We start from the raw sequence: 21,887 nt of genomic DNA, 5'->3' as shown, positions 1-21,887 counted from the left end.
GCCAAATTGCTTATGGTTTGAAAATGAAACTGTCAGAACTGTGTCTTAATAACAAAATACCAACTTAAGTTACTCAGCATGAATTTTTAATCATTTTCAATGGGTTAAATATGTATTAATTATTTTATAACATTTTATTGGAACTGCAGTAGCTGAAATTTTAAATTGAATGGCTGGCATTTAAATTTTTCTGCCGTGTCGCATAGTGTCGTGTTTGTTTGTTTGTTTGTTTTTTGGGGTTTTTTTTTTTGCAACTTTGCAGCTGTCCAACTTCGTTCCAGAACACAAACTTTTATTTATTTGTTTATTTATTTATTTATTTATTGTTTGTTTGTTTGTTTGTTTGGTAATTATTGTATATATATATATATATATATATATATATATATATATATATATATATATATATATATATATATATATATATATATATATATTTTTTTTTTTTTTTTTTTTTTTTTTTTAATATATATTTTAAATAATAAAAAAAGTAGAAGCAGTAGTAAATGTTTTTACTCAACATTTTTAATCAACAATTATAAAAATCTTTCTGTCCATCCATCCATTAAAAGTGGATATTTATGAAATACCAATAAAGAAGCTTACTTTTTAACATTGTAGCATCTTTGTATTTATATTGTCAGCATCTCAAAATAAAAGCCCATTAACATATATATTTAAGCCCAAAATTATTTATACCGCTGGCAAATTGACTGACCTAAAGTGTTTTTAAATGTAAATAAAAGCTGAGCAATAATTTAATAATACTGATCAATTATTTATTATCATTGGCTGAAGCCTGTGCCATTTCTGGTCAAAAGAAAAAACTTACTGGTTGAATAAAAAAAAAACTTTTAAGTCAGAATTTAAACCAGGGGTATAAAAAAATCGAGCTTGACTGTAGATGTTAAACTCAAAGCTAATAGTAATGGCCTAATAGTCTCAAAACATGGGGCTTTATGTTGATATGTAATAATAATATAAAGCACATGGTTGTGTTCCTCAGTCAAAAGCTGCACATTTTTATCCTCATGCACAATGTTCATATGGGACACATCACTGTTGCTTATGTATGTATAAGCCATGTTGCTTTAGGGATTTTCTGGTTGAGGTTCTAAACATGATATAATCAGAGGCTGATACAGAAGTTCTTTTATCGTAGTCCAAAAAATTAAAAAATGCCTAGAGTCACCATATATGTAAGCAGAGCTATTTATGTGTTTAAGCTTTTTCAAATTGTCATCCTAGAATTGGATACAGAGACATTAAAAGGGATTTGGTTTTGATTCACAAGAACTCTTTTAGCTCCTAAATGAATTCGTATTCTTGCAGATTGATGTAGATATCCTGAATAACAAGCTTCTTATGTTTTATTAAAAAGCAGGATTAAATAAGTCCCGATAGCTGTTATGTATTGCCGCCAGATTCCTGTGGTTTTTTTTTATTTTTTTTTTATAAAGACCAAGATCAAACAACATGATACAGGGGATTAGACTTTGAATGTTTCCAGCGTCTCTTGTCATCAAAGTAGAACTCGGCAAATCTACATGAGAAGAAAAAAAAAAGGCTGTGATCTTTTGTTGATCAACACAATCACTGATATCCCAATCATTTTTAGGTCTCGATGGGAAGAGGCCAAAGGTTCCAAATTGCTATTTTGATATCACATCTTAATCAAGCAAACTTCAAACAGCAGTAAAAGTAGTTGGAAGCTTCCCCGTGGCTCATCCTCAGCTTTTCCTTTAAACACTGTTCATTGCTGTTTAAAGGCCACAGGCAGCAGTCGGATAGAGGGGAAATGAATGACATTGGGATGCCAGGTTGTAGCTCGGTGGACCTCATTAGTGTCGATTGCTTCAGTGTGCTGTGGTGTGAGTATGTGCTTGTTTATGTGGTTTAGACGGACTTAGAAATGTAAATTGACATGGGTATGACTTAGTTGTGCTCAGTTAAGGTGGTTTACAAGACATGCCTAGTAAATCAAAATGCTGAGCAATCATACTTGATGAGTTTTTTGATACCAGAGACCAACCGTCAAGTAGGCTTTGTTAAAGATGTTTGAATGACTATTAGTTATAATCTAGCCAGCTGGAAAAATATTTAAATCACGTTTTCCGTGTTATATTTCATCTGCAACAATGATGTGAACTTATATAAAGATTTGTCTTGACATTAACTTCTGAATGCGTAATTATCCAAAGTCCCAAGGAGGTTTGTTTGCCTGAAAGACTTGCAAATGGCAGATTAAACTCCTGCCTTATCTCCAATAACAAAGGTACCATATTTTCTGTAGTTTAAAGACACAGTGTCATTTACGTGGTCTATTTCTGTAACCCATACATAAAACATACCGTATTATAAGGTGCATGCTAAAGTATACGGTCTACGGAAAAAAAAGTAACGAAAGAAAAACAGTGAGTTTAGTTTTTATCAAAGTTTTCATCTTCTGTGTCTGAATTGAACAGCTGAGCAATTTCAGCATTGAACATGCCGGGTTCCCTCTCATCATCGTCAGAGTCAGTCTCTTTGCCAGGTGGCTGTTCAGCAGTGATGCCAGCTTTCACAAAAGCTCGGACAACAGTTAATGCAGATACCGCGCTTACTGAGAGGCGGGAACACGCTGCTGTAATGAGGCGATATAGGAGAATCCGTACAGTCCTTACTTTTATATGGATTACATAAAAGGAGATCATTTGTTGTCGACTTGAATTGGTTAATGCAAAAGTAGACATATCAAGCTTTATATAGATATCATAAATCATCTTCTTTGTTGACTATTTGCCGAGTTTCCTTTTATTTTAGTGACGTGTTTTTCTGACCACAGTCTGCTCGCGCCTCAGACGCTTGTAATAACAATGCCCCGTGGGCGTGGTCGCATTAAAACTAATGAGAAACTAGACATAGCGTTAGTTTCATACCGATTACTTTATTAAGCAAGGTTTGTTTTCAACATGCATAGCTGCGTTCAAAAGTAGACACTTTAAGCTTTCTAGAAATACATTTCTCATCAGTGTGCGTTTTGTATTCGCAGAGTTTTAGCGCATTTTACCGACGCGTTTCTAAAAGCAGTTCACGGAGAGAGAAAAGACAGATTGCCTACACTGTTTGTTTTCCTTATTTTGCTAAAGCACACACGTTTGTTGTTGTTGTGAGTGTACACAACAAAAAGTAGACACATAACAGATTCAATTGATGTATTGATCTTATCTGTACGATCAAAACTGAAAGTGTTATTTAAGTTCATTTCAGCAGTTTGACGCCACCACAGGTCAAAACGCGAATACACGGTCTTCGACCCCAGAGGGTTAAGATCAGGGTGAGGCTAAGTAGGAGTGCTCACTCTGATTCCCTGAGCTCTGCAAAGATTGTAGAAATTCCGAATTGAACCAGTACAAACAATTACAATTGGATTAAGATTGGCAAGGAAAGATTTGGCAACTGCGTCAACTTGCAGAACTTGGGATTTAAAAAAAAAGCAGATACCTTGCCCAGGCATTTACAAAACATTCACATATGGTAGCGTAACTTGCCCGGCACTGCCTCACAGTCTTAGTAAAGGTGTGTTTAGCCTTCTGACATCCATCGCTCCAATGCCACTCGCAACGTCACTTTTACACCAATGTCCAACGGTTGGAGATCTTTTGTTAATCCTCCAGGAATGATGGCAAGCTCCGAATTCATTTGCTTCACTTGGTTTTTGTTTGTAGCAGTTGCTTTGATTGATTTATTGCTGCAAGCATACAAAATGTACGTGTTATGTCCCTGTGACAGCGGGAAATGATTTGACAGTCAATCAAGCGGAGCGCTTACCAAAGTCGCATTACAACATTTTTACAGATTTGGGAACTCAGTGCACACATAAGGTGTTTATTATGCGCACGGACGATTTTTGAGAAAATTCAAGGCTCTTAGGTGCGGAAAATACGGTAATTAAATATGAAGGAAATGTGGATGATGTGTCGCGATGATTGACAGGAAACGGAACTAAGCAACAAAACGGTCCATTAATGAGGAAGTAGGATGTCCCAAAGTCTGCATACTCTTTTGTCACACACTCAAAAGTATGTACTTTTTCTTCACAATATACTTTTAGAACATAGTATTAGTATGTGAATTGGGATACAGCATTAGGATGTTTGTTACCGGGCAGTTGCAAAGGTTTCTCAGAAGGTTTCCTAGCTTGTTCTTGACATTTTTAGGTCTTGATGAGAGGAGGCCAAAACTTTCAAATTACTGGTATAATATAGTATCTAATCTAACATCAAACAAATGTAAAAGTAGTTGAAAGCTTCCCCGTGGCTCATCCTCAGCTTTTAGATTAAGCACTGTTCATTGCTGTTTAAAAGCCATAGGCAGCAGTCGGATAAAGTACAAAGTAATGACATTGGAATGGAGGTTTCGGGATGCCAGGTTGCAGCTCAGTGGACCTCATTAGTGTCGAACACTTGAGCATGTGCTTGTGCTGAGCGGCCATTAGAGCGCTGTCAGAACAAGGGATTTTTCAGTATTATCTGCAAGCACAGCACACCATGCACCCATACACAGGAACGTGTCCATGTGCGGATTATACAGAAGGTAGTCTGTCATCTTTCTGAATAACAAAAGCCTGTGTATCTTCCACGTGGCAGCCCGGGGGAAACGAATCACCCTGTTAAGCTTGTGTACGACAAACTCTAAGCACTCCGAACTGATGATGAAGGTCGCCTTGTCACCGAGCCAAGCACGAGCATCAGAAATGTATGAAAGTAAAATCACAGGTGATTCTGCTACAGGATTATTAGCTTTTGGATGCAAAACGTGTCCTTGAGAGGAGTTTTTGTTTTTGTGTGTTGGTAGATTTGATGGGAGAAGATGCCCACTCTAAAAAAAACTAAAAGGTTTAAAAGGCCAAAAATCTCAAGGACAATTTTAAAGGGGTGGTCCAGAGGGTATTTTTGAGGCTTGGTCGTGGGTAACACTTTATTTCGATGGTCCATTTGAGTATTAGTAGACTGTCTGCTTAATATCTGTTGATACAGACATTTCACTGACTATAAGAAACTTTGCAAGGACATATCAACTTATACTAACCCTAACCCCAACCTAACAGTCTACTTATTATCTAATGAGAATTAGTTGACATCTGGATGCAATGTAACTTGGATTCAACAAATAGACTATCAAATTATTTATTTTATTTACTTTATTTTGATAGTCCATTTGAGTATTAGTAAACTATCTGCTTAAGGCTGCTTTCACACCTGCCTTATTTAGTTCGGTTGAATTGCACTAGAGTTAGTTTTCCCTCTTCGTGCGGTTTGTTTAGGCTGTTTAAAGCTCTTTTGCCTCTATACTGCTCAGTGAGCGCCGTCTTTCGGATGAGACGTTAAACCAAGGTCTCGACTTTCTGTGGTTGTTAAAAATCCCAGGATGTCCTTCGAAAAGAGTAGGGGTTTAACCCTGGCATCCTGGCCAAATCTGCCCGCTGGCCTCTGTCCATTATGGCCTCTTAACTCTCCCCATATCATAAAAGGCTTCATCACTCTGTCTCCTCTCCACCAATCATCTGGTGTGTGGTGTGCGGTCTGGCGCAAAATGGCTGCCGCGTCAGGTCATCCAGTTGGATGCTGCACACTGCTGGTGGATGAGGAGATTAAAATTGTATTGTAAAAAGATTGTAAAGTGCTTTGAGTGCCCAGAAAAGCGCTATATAAATGTAAGTAATTATAATAATTATTCTTATGATGATGTGCATGTTATGTGTATGACTTCACTGTGGACGGCAAAGGAAAAATTTCATTGTACAGGGAAACATGTTTCCTTACTGTGCACATGACAATAAACTAATTGAATTGAATTTTGGGACTGGACATAAGCTGCATTTCACAGCAATATTTTTATTTTTACGCTAAATGAAATTAAAGTGATGTCTGTATTTCCACTTGAAGAAGCAGCCACTCTCGTCAGCAACCGTTTCAACTCACGTTCGCCAGCAATTTAAAAGTGTTTACTTATTGACTGACAATGCAAAGCAAACATGATTTAAAAGAAGCATTTTTTTCTTCTAAAACTATATTTGTAACGTAAATAATGCAATTACATTGACTTTAGTAACTGTAATCAAATTACACATACTTAAAATGTAGTTCGTTACATTACTGTATTCTCCCAAAAATTTGATGAGAATACAAAAACGTGTTACTCTGGAACACATTACACAGGTCTTCGCATGTGAAAGGTAATTGGAAGCATACAAAAGCATAACATTTTTGCTTTGTTGCAGTTGTTTTTATCACCAAACCAATATTAATAATGCATTTTTTGAACCACGGATCACAGGATGCACTGAACACCCTGTGTCCTTTTTTTTTTTTTTTTTTTAACCGAGAACCATTGCACCCATACGTAAAAAATCTAAGTATATACACCACTATAATAATATAATGGCAGTTTGTAGCACTTGCAGCAAGTTTTTACAGTTCTTGTGCCAGCGAAGCGACAGCTGATTTCAAACATATGCTTCATGTTGGCTCAGTTCTGCTGTCGGGTTTATCTGAGGTGAAGATCTGTTCTCTCCCACGCCATATTCCATTAACACTCTTTATTCTGCTTAGTTTATCAACTGTGTAGGATGCCCAATTAACACTGTGATCTGGTTAACTTCTTGATTGATTAAATTTCTGTGAATACCCCCCCCTCTCTCTCTCTCTCTCTCTCTCTCTCTCTCTCTCTCTCTCTCTGTAATTATAAACCACAATCCCTTACAGCTCAAATTAATTCAGTTTGTTTTACATAAAAAAACGAGGTATGCTTTCCACCTGTTTTAAAAATGTAAAGCAAAGCATGCTGCATGGCCATTGATTCTCTGTCAAATAAAAATGTGTCGGTTGATAGCGCTGAACGGCCTGCAGCACATTTATATCAAGGAGCAAAAGTGCACGCTTTAGATTTTAGAATACTTTATATGCAGTTCCAGCAGTTCTTGTAATACAAGCCACTGTTTATAATGACCAATTTCCGACCTCGCTATTATATTGTACCACTAAACATTGCCTGTGGCTCAAATATTAAAGTGATGTCAAGATAATGGGTTTGATTATTAACTGAAATGCAGAAATGCAATTAGTAATAACTCAAACAGGTTAAGAAACTCAAACAGGTTTGGAACAGAGGGAGGATTATGAAATACTGACATATTTGTACAATTTTGGATGATATGGGTCAGTACGGGTCACTTTTATTAGGCTTGCCAAAAGGCGTTTCCACTGCGAAAAGGGCACCAATAGGCGTGGTGTACAACAGAAAGTTTCAGTCTACGTCATTCTCGCTCGAGGAAATGTCAAAGTAAAGCTGTACGAGTCGTTCACATATGAGAAGAACTTCTTGATTTCTGGACAGATGCTTTATACACATAAATACTATTACTAACCTTTCTATAAACATGATTTGATAAACAGCATTTTGCTTTTTGTAGTCCTCTGTGTGTATTTTTTATAATTATTTTTAATACAAAAAACCTATAAAGATTCAGCTTAAAATCTTCTTAATGTTCTACTTAAGAATAAAAATCTCGGATGACCTGTAGTTACAGTAAATAAATTAGCAGGACATTTTTTAAGCTTATTTTGCTATACTGCATGTTTACATGCCAGGAGAGCTGTAAAACACTCTCTGACGCAGTGAGACAATATTTCCATCGCAATCAATATAATACAATGGGAAAAATAAGTATTGAATATGTCACCATTTTTCTCAGAAAACATATTTCTAAAGGTACTGTTGAGTTGAAAATTTCCCTGGATATTGGTAACCACTAAAGAAATCCATATATGCAAAGAAAACAAATTAGTATGCAAATGAAGTTATGCATAATAAAATGAAATGATGCAGGGAAAAAGTATTAAACACATAAAGAAAGATAGGTATAGAAAGGCAGTGAAAGCCCAGACAGCAGCTGAAATCTCGATAGTTTTTCAGCAATCCTTTGGCCTTCGTCATTGTAAATGAATATTAGCTCCCTCAGTCCAACATCTACAGAACAAGGATGATAAAGATGACACCAGGGTGGACATTTCAGCAAGACAATAATCCAAAACACAGCCAAGGAAACTCTCATATGCTTTCAGAGAAAGAAAACCAAGCTGTAGAATGGCCCAGCCAATCCCCTGAATTGAATCCAATAGAAACAATAAAATAGAGATCAGATTTGATAGACGAGACCCACTGAGCCATCTAGATTTTTACACACTGTTGGAGTCTGTGAAAAACTCACACCTGAGCAATTCATGTGACTTCATTCTCCATATAAGAGGCGTCTTTAAGCTCCCATCACCAAAAAGCCTTTTATATAAAGTATTAAATACATTTAAGTAGTTCAGTACTTTCACCTTGTGTCATTCCATTGTTGTTATGATTTTTCAGATTCAGGTTCAGGTTCAACAGCTCCTTTAGAAATATTATTCCCACGAAAAAGCATGATGTGTTCAATACTTATTTTTCCTATTGTATGTTATTAGTTACCCATCATTAATGCGGTGCATTGTGTGTGTTTGTCTGTGCAGGTTTGCTCCGGTCAGTGAGAACGCCCCGGTGGGAACGGTCGCTGGAGTCATCTTGGCAGCTGCAATAAACCAAACCATCGTCTACTCTATCATTGAAGGAAATGAAGGCGGTGAGTGCTAACCGGATTTGCATAATATGTTTAGTGAATCAAGTGCTAAAACGATGCAGAAAGGGCATGCAATTAAACTGTCACTGGCAGCTCTCATACAAGACAGGCCAACAGGAGTATACCTCAAGCAGAGTATGGTTGATTCCTTCTTTAGAAACCTCAGTAGAGGAAACAAAAAAGGACAAGATTGGAAATGTCATGCTGGTCTATTTTGAGCTGGATATTATTGCATTGTAATAAATTATAGTTTGTAATACATCAAGCACAGGATAATGACAGAGTAGATGGTGTTTCTTATGGCTCTGTCAGCTGCAACTTATCAAAAGCTCCACTAGCAAGAGGGTTTTGTTTAGAGGAATGTACTTCCAAATGCACAGATCCAGTACACTGATACACATTTTTTGACTCATCTAAAACATCAAAACTGCATAATATATTTGTAGATATTTGAGAAACATGCTAAGTAAACATTTTTTGTTTATCTGCAAAACAATGCTAAATGTCAGTTATTCTTCTTTGAAGATGTGCGTTCTGTGCCAGAATGCCTGTCTTTGTTTTGGTCTCTATAACCAACCCACTGCCAGTTTATTTACAGACTTCCCTTTCTCCTGACACTTCCTCCAACTCCTACGGGGTAATCCTGCTATAGTAACTGGATGCAGCCTCTGTGATGCAAACTGTGATTGCATCTCTGTCAATGCAATGTCAGACACAATGCACTCAATGGGGCTAGTGATGTCACTGTGAGGGGTAGGGATGGGGTTAAGTGAGCTTATTCAAAAGCCTTGCATGCAGATCAGATTGCATCTGCACCGAGTCTGCAGATCCTTCTCTAATCCCGGCGTTCCCAGGCCAGCCGAGAGACATAGTCCCTGAATTTTCCTCCCGGTGGGACATGCCTGGATCACCTCCCTAAGTAGGTGTCCAGGAAGCATCCGAAACAGATGCCCGAGCGACCTCAGCTGTCTTCTCACAATGTGCAGGAGCAGCGGCTCTACTCCAAGCTTCTCTCGGGTGACAGAGCTCCTCACCCTATCAATAAGAGTACGCCCTGCCACCCTTCGAAGGAAACTAATTTCAACCGCTTGTATCCAAGCTCTTGTCCTTTCAGTCATGACCCAAAGCTCATGACCATAGATGAGAATAGGAACATAGATTGACCAGTAAATTGAGAGCTTTGCCTTTAGGCTCAGCTCCCTCTTCACCACAACGGACTGGTACTTTGACTACATTTCTGCTGCCGCTCCACCGATCCACCTGTCAGTCTGACGTTCCATCCTTCCCTCAACTCGTGAACAAAACCCCAAGACATTTGAACTCCTCCACCTAGGGTAAATACTTTCCTCCAACCTTGAGATGGTAAACCACCGTTTTCTGGTGGAGCACCATGGCCTTGGACTTGGAGGTGCTGATTCCCATCCCAGCCATGTCACACTGGCAACAAACTGCCCCAGTGCATGTAATGTCAAACACAATGCATTCAATGGAGCTAGTGATGTCACTGTGATGGGTAGGGGTGGGGTTAGGTGAGCCTACTCAAAAGCATTGCATGCAGCTCAGATTTCATCTGCACTGAGTCTGCAGCCAGACTGCTCTCTAATCCCGAGGCATTCCCAGGCCAGCCGAGAGTCCTTCCAGTGTGTCCTGTATCTTCCCCGAGTTCTCCTCCCGGTGGCCCCCCGAGTTCTCCTCCCGGTGCCTAGAACACCTCCCTAAGTAGGTGTCCAGGAAGCATCCGAAACAGGCGCTTGTATCCGAGATCTTGTCCTTTCGTTCATGACTCAAAGCTCATGACCATAGGTGAGAGCCAGAACCTTGATTGACCAGTAAATCGAGAGCTTTGCCTTTAGGCTCACAATGAACCGGTACTTTGACTACATTACTGCTGCCGATGCATCGATCCACCTGTCAATCTCATGCTCCATCCTTTCCTCAATCGTGAACAAAACCCCAAGACTCTTAAACTCCTCCACCTGGGGTAAAGACTTTCCTCCAACCTGGAGAGGTTCTTGGACTTAGAGGTGCTGATTCTCATCCCAGCCTCAACACACTCGGCAGCAAACTGCCCCATTGCATGCTGAAGGGTCCATGTTTGATGAAACCAACAGAACACAAAAGCTATAGGTGGAGAAAAATGATGTTCCAGGATCAACATAGATAGTTAATCCAGAATCGCATCCTTCTTGGCAAAACTGCTCACATTTAATCAAATTCAGGGTCGGCACCAGGCTTCACTAAAAAAAATGACATGGTTTAATCTACTTATTTAAAGTGAGCTGCAATAACACAATTCTTGAGGTGTTTTTTGTAACCAATTTATTGTTTTATGTTTAATTCACTTAAATTTGTAAAAATTAATAGGTTAATTCCTTCATGTTTTCCCAGAACAAATTGATTGTGGAACCCAGCCTTTTTACAGTGTTGGTTGGACTCTAAACCTTTAATTTGGGTCCCAAAACCACCAGAGTTAGGCCCAATTCCATTCCAATCCAATCCCAATTCTATTTTTGTACCCCTACCAATTCCCCTTTTCCTTGGCCCTTAAAACCGAGGGTGAAGGGGAAAGGCTTTAAAATTTAACCCTAAGAATTGGGAATAAGATAGCGAAATTTTGCTGTTTTTATTTTAGCAGGGTTTTTTAAAGCATGACATTAAACATGAAAGCGGTTATGAATATATTAAAACATGTGCTTGTTGTAAAAATACGTAAAAATGACAAAAAATACTAATTTGTGGATGTCCTTACTTCCGGGTGCAGCTATCCTGCCGTTGTGGCTGGTGTATTCTGGGAAATTTTCTTACCCCCTGGTTTCGAGAGTGGTCCTGAAAAATATTTGTTCCAAGGGGTATTTACCCCTTCCTCCTAGCCTTACGCCTTCAAACTAAAGAGAATTGGTACACCCCTACCTCTTCACAGGAATGCGCAAAACGAGGGCTAAGGGGTAGAATTGGGATCGGGCCTTAAATTTAAAGGGACAAAAAATGCACCTGAGTCTATTACAGATTCAATAAAAGTTGTAGTTAAGTCTAAGCTCAAGTACTCCAACTCAAGTTATTACTCCAATATTTGTGTCAGATGATCCTCCAATAAACCAAACCATCTTCTACTCTATCATGGAAGGAAACGAAGGCGGTGAGCGCTAACCAGATTTGCATAATATAGTGAATCAAGTGCTAAAATGATGCAGAAAGGGCATGCAATTAAACTGGCAGTTCTCATACAAGCCAAGAGTATACTTCAAGCAGAGTATGGTTGATTCCTTCCTCAGAAAGCCCAAAAAAAAGAAGACAAGATTGCGGGAAATGTCACGCTGGTCTTTTATGAGCTGGATATTATTGCATTGTAATAAATTACAGTTTGTAAGACATCAAGCAGAGGATAATGACAGAGTAGATGGTGTTTCTTATGGCTCTGTCAGCTGCAACTTATCAAAAGCTCCACTAGAGAGAAGGTTTTGTTTGAAGGAATGTACTTCCTGTTGCCATGTGTCAGGAAGAGGGAGGTGTGAGTGTGATTAAATCCTCTCTGTTCATCCGAAATCACTTTTGAATACATCTGGCGCTGGTTTAAAGCGAAGGGGAAATCGTTTCGGTACATTCTCATTAGGCGGAAATCAAGAAGCGTAGATAGGTAATCAAAGGGCTGTTTTCATTAGAGCGAACTAGGGGGAGAAAAAAAAAAGCGGGGAAGAATAAGGTAATCATTGCACCCTTCAAACTGCCTGGATCCAAGACGTTTAATGCGATGACATCACCCGAGATCACAGCTAATCCTTTATGAATGTTAATGAGGCTCGAGAGGTGGGTTGTGCACTCAGGACCTGGAATCCCAATATAGCTAAGTGCATTAGCGATACGCTGCAGCAGAAGCGGTTAAAGGGTGACTTTTGAGACGCAGACGGGCCAAGATTTGCTGCCATCCAGTTCTTTTGGGGCCCTATGAGTAATGTCATATCATGGTAAAGGAACGGGTAACAAAGTACTTTTTTGTGTAAATGCAGTGGAACTAATGTGTACATGTTTATGTAGTAAATAAGCGTGCGGTAATCCCTGTTTCGAATAATGCAGTGGAGAAATATCTTTGTGCTTTAATATTTAAAGACCTTCTCTGAACTATCTAACAATCTATCTATCTATCTATCTATCTATCTATCTATCTATCTGTCTGTCTGTCTGTCTGTCTGTCCGTCCGTCCGTCCGTCCGTCCGTCCGTCCGTCCATCCATCCATCCATCCATCCATCCCATTATCTATCCATCCATCTACTCATAAAACCATCTATCTATCTATCTATCTATCTATCTATCTATCTATCTATCTATCTATCTATCTATCTATCTATCTATCTATCTATCTATCTATCTATATATCTATCTGTCTATCTGTTTGTCTGTCCGTCTGTTCTTCCGTCCGTCCATATATCTATCCATCTAATTTTCTATCCATTCATCCGTCCATCCATTCATCCACCCAATCACCATCCCAAGCACCCACCCACCCACCCATCCAGCAATTCATCAACCCAACCACCGCCCATTCATCCATCCATCTATTCCTACCTCCATTAACGAATAAGCAATGGATAATTACAAGCATTGTGGCCTAATCTTATATTTAAGTACAATATACTGCTTATTACTCTGTTATATAGTTACACTAAAACTGTAATGACACACTCCATTGATGCATAACAGCCTTTTTTATGTTAGTTGATGTCAACTAATAAAAGCAGGTACTGTGAACAAATAAAACATCCATATAGTGTTACTGTTATGGTTATATTATGCATAATATAAAAAATATTGGCTATTAAAGGGGTAATTCACCCAAAACCGAAATTTCTCACATAATTTACTCACCCTTTACTGGTTCCAAACCTGTTTATCTTGTTTTTCTTCCATTGAACACTTAAGAAGATATAACCATTGACTTCTATAGTATTTTTGTCCTACTATAGAAGCCAATGGTTACAGGTTTCCAGCTTTCACAAATCCCCGATTGTTGCTACAAAGTCTGAGGATGAAGCTGATGTTAAAAATCAAATGATTTCATATATATTTTTTTTTTTTTTTTTGGACAGGTGAATTTGTGGTGAACAATAACACTGGAGTAATCAGCACTGCAAAACCTCTGGACTATGAGAGCAACAGCAGTTATGTTCTGCGCGTGGAAGCGGACTCCATGAGGGTGGTGTCCTCCAACCTACGAGCCCCAGCCAAAAGTAAGACTTCTTTAATTGCATCTTCACACCCTGTAAATGTAATGAAGACAACATTGCTGGCAGCAGTTTTAGAAGTTAGTTTTTTTTTTTTTTTTACTCCAGCTGATGAACAATAAATAATAAAGAGCCAATCAGACTGCATCTTGCTTTAAAGCATGCTGGCTGACAAATGACGGCACATGCTTATAATAAAAATAACATTACCATCCACTAGTGTGGACGAATCTGCCCTTACATTTCACTGGTGCTGTGCCAGAAATGAATTTAATTAGGGATTGTTGTATTCTTTTAGGATTCAGATATTAAATGCACATAAAAACAGGCATAAAATACATGTATTATTTGAAAATGGCTGTTTATTAAAATGGCAATAAAATAGCCATAAAAATTCTTTATTGCAGTCATATAAATCGCCAACCGCTTAAATGTTTTTAATAGAAGCGGATGAATTTAATAGCTCATGTTGTCTGTACTGTTGTGCAAACTAACTCGTTAGCCTAACCCTCCATTCTATATGTTGATTTAGGTTATTTGTTACTTTCCTGCAATATGACCCTTATAGGAGCATACTAAAATTGTGCACATACCTTAAGACACAATACATTGTTCCATTTCATCAATGTAAAATTTAAAATTGTGTAGCTTGATTGGCAAAGCATTGTGTTTATTATTTTATTACACAACTCTCTGTAATACCTGATTCTCATTGGTCATTCACAACATACCAAAGGATTTAATTCACCGATAACAACCACTGAAACGAATAACATAGGCTTACCTGGGACTATTAGTGAATATAATGTAATTATATATACCCCTGGTATTTAAAAACCTTTTGAGTTGTTTATAATGCCTTCATATATTTAATATATGGCTAGCAACTGACAAAAATAAGAGCATTTGATATGTTTTAAGGAATATGCTATTTTGTAGACAACGTAATTTATTATTGAGCATTCAAATATCTCCAATTATTCATACTCCTTGTATTATTAAGTCCATAGTCCTTTTAAATAAGCAATGGTAAAACTATTGTTCTTTAATGAGCACTGCTTTGGCAAGTTTTCCCACTCTTCTTTCACAAAAACGTCCAGTCTAGGCTCCGAAACGCAGGGCCGGCGCGTCCATAGAGGCGAACTAGGCTGCCGCCTAGTGCAGCAGTATAGAGAGGGCGGCATCCGCGACACCTCCCTTACCACCTGCGTCCTCAGTTATGTCCGCAACACCTCCCTCACCACCCGTGTCCTCAGATATATTCGTGCATAGACGACAGAATAGAGAGGGCGACGTCAGCGACACCTCCATCAGCACCCGCATGTCCTCAGTTATATCCGCGCATAGGGCGGAAGAATAGAGAGCGCAGTCCGCGACACCTCCCTCCCTCCCTCAGCACCAGCGCGTCCTCAATTATATCCTTGCATAGTGCGCTGGAAAAGAGGTCCGCGACACCTCACTTCATTTACATAACCGGTCACTTTCGTTTTCACACTGGGGTTGAGGGCAGCATGATCGTCCTCTGCCTAGAGCGGCAGTTCAGTTTGCTCCGGCCCTGCTTATACGTTTCTGGAGATCGCAAATTATGCAGTCAGAAGAACGTATGGCTGCATTTTATCTTCAAAATGAACGCTACCTCCATGTGCACGGCTTTTCCGCTGTTACTAGTTTGTCCAGTGGCTCGTTGCGTACTTGACACGTATCTTATTCGTATACAGACTCGAGACAACAAGGAGAGTTGATCGGGATGATAGAGTTTGAGTCTGGGAACAGTTCCAGAAAGCAGGTAAGATAAGAACAAAAGCCAAAAAATAAAATAATTCAGTAAATAACAGGGTGAGAATGTGGTAAAATCTGGAAACGTTGTAAAAATCAGGCTGCTGCAAGGGCTTTTATTTTTCTGGATTCCTTTTTAAAACTGTCGGTTGGGTTTAGGGAAGTAGGCGGGTGGGTCAATTGGTACTTTTGAAATATCATCGGTTGGGTTCAGGTAAGGAAGAAGGTCGGTCAGTCAATCGGTCAGTCAGTCAGTCGACAGCAGCCTCAGGTAGATTTATGCGAGAACAGCAGGCTTGAATGGCACTCGTGAGAGAAATTTGAAATTCTCAAAAAGTGTACACATCCTGTGGTCAATTTTAGCGGAAAAAAAAAATGCAGAAAAATTGTAGCTCCTGGGACATATTTGATGATCTCCAGAAATGTATATACAGTAGATGTTCGTAATCAGAATGAGCCTGGGTTGAAAACTTCTACTTGTTGAATTACTAAAACGTCCAGCCCTAAATCCTAAACTCTTTCTACAAACTATTAATTGGGTTCAGGTCAGGACTCTGACATTAATGTTGTTTTAAAACATATGAATTTATTATTAATTCATGGATGAAAAACCACAGCATTGATCTGAGACACAAAGATCATCTGCTGTATATATTTAATTGGCTCAAAGTAGTAGTTATTCTGATATTTGGATATTTGGGTTACTTAATTTCGTGGCTCAATTTAAGTACATTTAATCAATGTTTTTTTCACCATCGAGACTTGTTTTTTCTTTTCTTTTTTTTTCTTTTTTGTTGTAAAATATGTGACACTCAACAACAAAAAATATGACATTATCACCCCTACCTACTTAACAAGCCAATCATCTGTTTTAAATCTACCAATATCATCATTACGCATTTAAACAGCAAAATACATTCACTAACATGTATTTTAAGTAATGAAAATGAATAAATGAATCTAATTAATGAATAAAAAAAGAGCATATACAGTGCTTTTGTGGCTGTAGTGCGTCATCCAAAACCAAAGGGAAAAATAGATCTGAAATTATAGTTGCCTTAAAAAGGGCTCACAACAGGAGATCAGCTTGAATATTTCAAAATACATGTGCTCTAATGTGTTAAATAGATTTTTAGACTTGATCTTTGAATACATCAATCAAATTTTTGAGAATGAAGAACATTCTGTATGCGTCTGCTTTTGACCCTGGGATATTTTACGTGGCTTAAAAGCTTGTCCACAGTGTTTTTTATTATTACTTTATTTTTCAGAGTGAATAAAATACTTCCTTTTCAGCCTGCTAATGCTAAGTGATTCAATATAATAATAAAAAAATAGACCATAATAAATAGCTTCCTGTCATCTAGCGTTACCTGATGGCTTGTCCATTCATTGTGTTAGGGTGATTACGGAAAAGCATTATTTGAGAAAAGAATTGCTGATTAACCACACTACACAGTGATGGATATTGATTTTTTTTCTCTCTCATTTAATATTCTGAGTAAGCAAACCTAATGATAAAATCCAATGATTAGGTGTACAGTATCCAGTCATTCTGTCAGTTTAGTGGTTTTAATTGATTATTAAAAGCACATTTAATTAATTATACTTTGCAAAATCTGCCAGGTCCTTGTTATAAATAAGACCTCCATCGGTTTCATGAATATCTAGCTCGAGTAATCATACAAATGAGGATTGCCAAATGATTCATATGCAGATTAATTAATGGTAATATTTGCATCGTTCCATATATTATTAATATATGTTAAAAAAAACCTCCTAAAGAACAGAATTGAAATTATCCTGCATGATTGTGGCAAATAAATGCCTTTAAAAAGTGGTTTTAGAGGTTAATATATTGCTATTTTATTGTAAACGTATTTGAAATATTTGGTTTGTGTTTTCAAGCAACTCATTTGATAATATATGTGTTAAATTCCTTACAATTCTTAACCCAATTATAACTAAAGGAATAGTTCACAAAAAAAAATGAAAATGTCCTCACAATTTACTGTATATGTCTTTCATTGAGTTATTATTGTGTGAGCTGTCATGCATGTAATCATGCTCATTGTTGGCTGCCCTTCTCTTCAATGGTGAGTGATACTCTTGTGTCATGTTACGGCAATGCTTCAATGCTTTACTGGGAGTGACTGTGCAGAAATGAGCAGAAGCTTCTGGAATCCCCTTGGCATGAGCGCTGAAGTCTGCCAGATGATAAATTGTGTTGTTGCTTTCATACCCCTACAAAATATGACTCTGCCTTTTACTTTAAGAAGTGACAGATGATGGTCTTGAAAGACTGGATGAAGAAATGCTGTGCTTTATATTTAGCTTATTTTGCAATGGGGAAATTAGCTGTTTTCTGCAAATGCGTTAGGACTTTTATTTTGTTTTATGGAGTTTTATTTCTTTATTATTCAACCAAAAATATTTAGTTTTAGGGAAAAATTGAGTACATAGTAATTAAATGAAAGATTGAAAATAGAAACAATATTTAATAAAAAAAAATATGTCAAAGAAAATAATTTGTTTTGCATCTAAAATTGTTCCATCCATCCATCCATCCATCCATCCATCCATCCATCCATCCATCCATCCATCCATCCATCCATCTACTCGTCAAACCATCTATCTATCTATCTATCTATCTATCTATCTATCTATCTATCTATCTATCTATCTATCTATCTATCTATCTATCTATCTATCTATCTATCTATCTATCTATCTATCTATCTATCTATCTATCTAAACGTAGGTACTGTGAACAAATAAAGCATCTATAAAGTGTTACTGTTTTGATTATATTATGCATAATATGATAAATATTTATATATAAGGGATAGTTCACCCAAAACGTAACAATTCTCTCATCGTTTTCTCAGCATTTGCTTGTTTCAAATCTCTTTGACGTGTTTTTCTTCCATTGAACACTAAAAAAAGAAATTGTAATCTATCTATATTTCTATTAATTTATCTACCTATCTATAGGTTGAAAACCTGTAACCATTGACTTCCATAGTATTTTTGTCCTACTATAGAAGTCAATGGTTACAGGTTTTCATCTTTCTTCAAATTATCTTATGATTACTCTATCCAGTTATTCTCAAGTCCCCAAGCATGATTGTGGCTACAAAATCTGAGCATGAAGCTGTTGTAGAATATCAAATAATTCATTTTTTATTTATTTTTTTAGTAACATCCGTTACTCGTTACTAGGGTTGTCAAAATTATTCATATCGGTTCAGTAATAGATCATAACCGGTTATTACGTACTGACATCATTTATCTCCTATGCGCGATGTCGCAGTTGAATACTATGGCGAATGAGGCGAGGGCGAGTACATAACGCTGTTACTACAATGAAGGCGGCACAACACACAAGCTGCTATTTCACTACTACGGAGAAATGCTGTAAAACTCCATCTTTACCTCTCTCTCTCTCTGTTTGGACATTTGACCAGCTGGCTTGTTTGTAAGGTAACTTTTCCACTCCTCTTGGCTGTTAAAGCAATACTTGTGGATCCTGACACGAGCGTGCCGGAGGTGCAAATTTTCTCCTCTGTGTCTATTACGGATTACCTGTGATAACAGTGTATAATGCGCAGACAGACTGTAACCGCGGCTCTTCTTCCCGACATTGGTGAACAGCGCTTTTATTTCTAAAGCCGATCGCAGCCCTTTCTGTTGAGCAGGTGAAGACAATAACTAATCAAAAGGGAGTAAGACCTCGCCTGTCAGCGCTCAAAAAAAACAAGCGGTATAATATTTACATTAGTTTATTTGCTTTAAATACTCATGCTGTCTTCTGTGCATGTATTTGAGTTTTATTTGATGCATTCAGAAAGAGTGTTTTCTTTGAGCAGTCAAAGGGTACAGTTCATATATCTTATTGCTGTATTAAAGAACAAAATTGTATAACAAATAATATATAAATATTAATATATTTATAAATTTATTTAAAAAAAAAATTGTGTTGTGAAGAAAAAATCTAATTATGTATGGAAAGCATCATCAATACACCGAGATGCACTGAGATATTGAATTGAACCGAATCGATGGCATGATAATCGTAACCGAACAAACCGTGAGACCAGTGTAGATTCACACCCCTACTCTTTACAATTATTCTTGTCTACTGCATGGAGGGCGCCATAGTGACCAGCGTTTTCCAGTAGAATGTTTAGAACTTCTGTTTACACCGTTACAACCGGTAATTTGCGATGAGAAAAGGGTTTCAATAGCGTTTTGAGTGGATTACAGAGTGTTTTTGTGACACAACTTTGAAAGGTGTGTGTAACAGCTATTATAATCGGTCAGATCTGTGGTTCAAGCGCAAGAGAAAATCGTTTTCGTAAGCTATGTTTCTTTTCGTTCTGCTTAATCATGTGCCCCAAAAAAAGATATTTAAAATAAACAAAACAATATGATGTCTTTTGACTGATTTCTTTAAAAACTACATTACACAATACTTGTACTTTTACTTTTAGTACTTGAAATAAACTACTTGCAATACTTAAGTACAAAAAATGTTGAATACTTTAGTACTACCACTTATAAATGGTGCTTAAAGAGCACTGCAACTTCTACTCAAGTCACTTTTTTTGGTAGAGCACTTGTACTTTTACTTAAGTCTGGGTCTGTAGTAGTTTAAACATCTCTGATTAAATATTAAAAAAGGGGTAACATAGGAACTCTTTAACATATAACATTTACTTCAGATTTTTGGGTGTGTGTGTGGGGGGGGGGGGGTTCTAAAATTTGGGTCAATTTTAATGTCAACAGCTCCTTTATATTATTTATTTATATGTTTACGGTGAAAAATCATGATGTTCAATATTTGTTTTACCCACTGTATAGATAGATAGACATACAGACAGACAGACAAGCAGTTTTGTTTTGCTTTATGAAAGCTACCTGTATATAACCTTTCTCTGTTTTTGTTGTTGTTGTTTTGGAAGTTCCGTTTGCCTCACTTCAATTTTAATGTTTATTTTTTGGTTTTCTGACTTACTCTCGCAGGCAACACAGCAAAGGTCTTCATTGATGTGCAAGACGAGAACGATCATCCTCCTGTGTTCACTAAGCCCTTTTACCTCGGCGGGGTTGCAGAGGATGCCAAGACCTTCACCTCTGTTTTACAAGTCCAGGTAAAAAGTTTCTCTCCTCGCAGGATTATAACTACCCATGAGGCCTCAGACAAAACTCCTACACCCACAAACATTCACCGACTCATGCGTAATGCATCAGAATGACAAGGACAGGCTCAATCGACAATTGTCATTTAATTGGATGCTTGCCACACACGCACACATGATAAGATGCAAGTGCAGCATCAATTGACACATTTCAGAGAACAAAGCTGCACAGCAATGAATAATAATTCAGTTCTTTAACATGTGGAAATCAGCCATTTTCACGGTCATGGAAGACCTGTAAATATGAGAGCGTTTTAAAATTGTGTTTTCCAGGGTTGAGACAGTCATGGATATTAATCAAATCCTGAAAGTTATGGGTGTTACGAAGGTGAACTTGCAGTGGGGAAAAAAAGTATTGAACATGTCTCCGTTTTTAAAAAGAAATATTTTTTTGCAAAAAATAAAACTCAATCTGTTCAATTTGCCAAAATAACATTAAAATGAGATGCTACCAAACATATCTACAACTATTCCAAACGTTGATCACACTACAAACAAGAAATAACTAGAATACAACACTATACAATGCAATGCTACTAAGAAAGAGAAAACAATCCTTCATTGTTTACCTGGTGTTTCATCTATGATTAGCTCTGCTCACCTTTTCTGGAGTGTCTTCAAATTTGAGTCGCTCTGAATTTGACACTGACAGTCCCATATAAGCTTCACCAATGTGTCAATCTGAGCTGGAAACATCCATAATTAGTTCACCTTTTAATTATTGTGAAGAGATGACTCAAAACCAAGACTCAAGAAATGGACGGATCAAATCTTTTTCCACCGCATATGATTGGCTTCTGTCTTTAACATGATGAATCAATGACTCAAACCGAGGTCTCGAGAAATGAACAAATCAAATCTATTTCCGGCTCTAAACGCATATGATTGGCTTCTGTATTTCATGTGATGAACGAACGACTCAATCCGAGGACTCAAGAGATGAACGGATTAAAGCTTTGTCTGGTTCTAAATGCAAATGATTGGCTTCTGTCTTTCATGTGATGAACGAACGACTCAATCCGAGGTCTCGAGAAATGAACGGATCA

The 21,887-nt window shown here is 37.5% G+C and overlaps 1 protein-coding gene across 49 annotated transcripts in view; it reads left to right on the top strand.

Moving 5' to 3' along the window:
- pcdh15b (protocadherin-related 15b) overlaps window positions 1–21,887 on the top strand; it is a 506,664-nt gene that overhangs the window by 424,315 nt on the left and 60,462 nt on the right. For all 49 annotated transcript variants that reach the window (XR_012387602.1, XR_012387597.1, XR_012387592.1 and 46 more), the window contains 3 exon segments: window positions 8,541–8,650; window positions 13,730–13,870; window positions 20,666–20,793. Coding sequence is in view for 22 of the 49 variants with exons in the window: in XM_073917607.1 (XP_073773708.1) it covers window positions 8,541–8,650; window positions 13,730–13,870; window positions 20,666–20,793 (379 nt within the window). In the remaining 27 variants the exon portion in view is untranslated.

Source organism: Danio rerio, chromosome 12 (assembly GCF_049306965.1).
Source record: "Danio rerio strain Tuebingen ecotype United States chromosome 12, GRCz12tu, whole genome shotgun sequence".
In the NCBI taxonomy this organism is placed as follows: domain Eukaryota; kingdom Metazoa; phylum Chordata; class Actinopteri; order Cypriniformes; family Danionidae; genus Danio; species Danio rerio.
The sequence above is the reverse complement of the archived record's forward strand: the minus strand, read 5'-3'. Positions and strand labels throughout refer to the sequence as shown.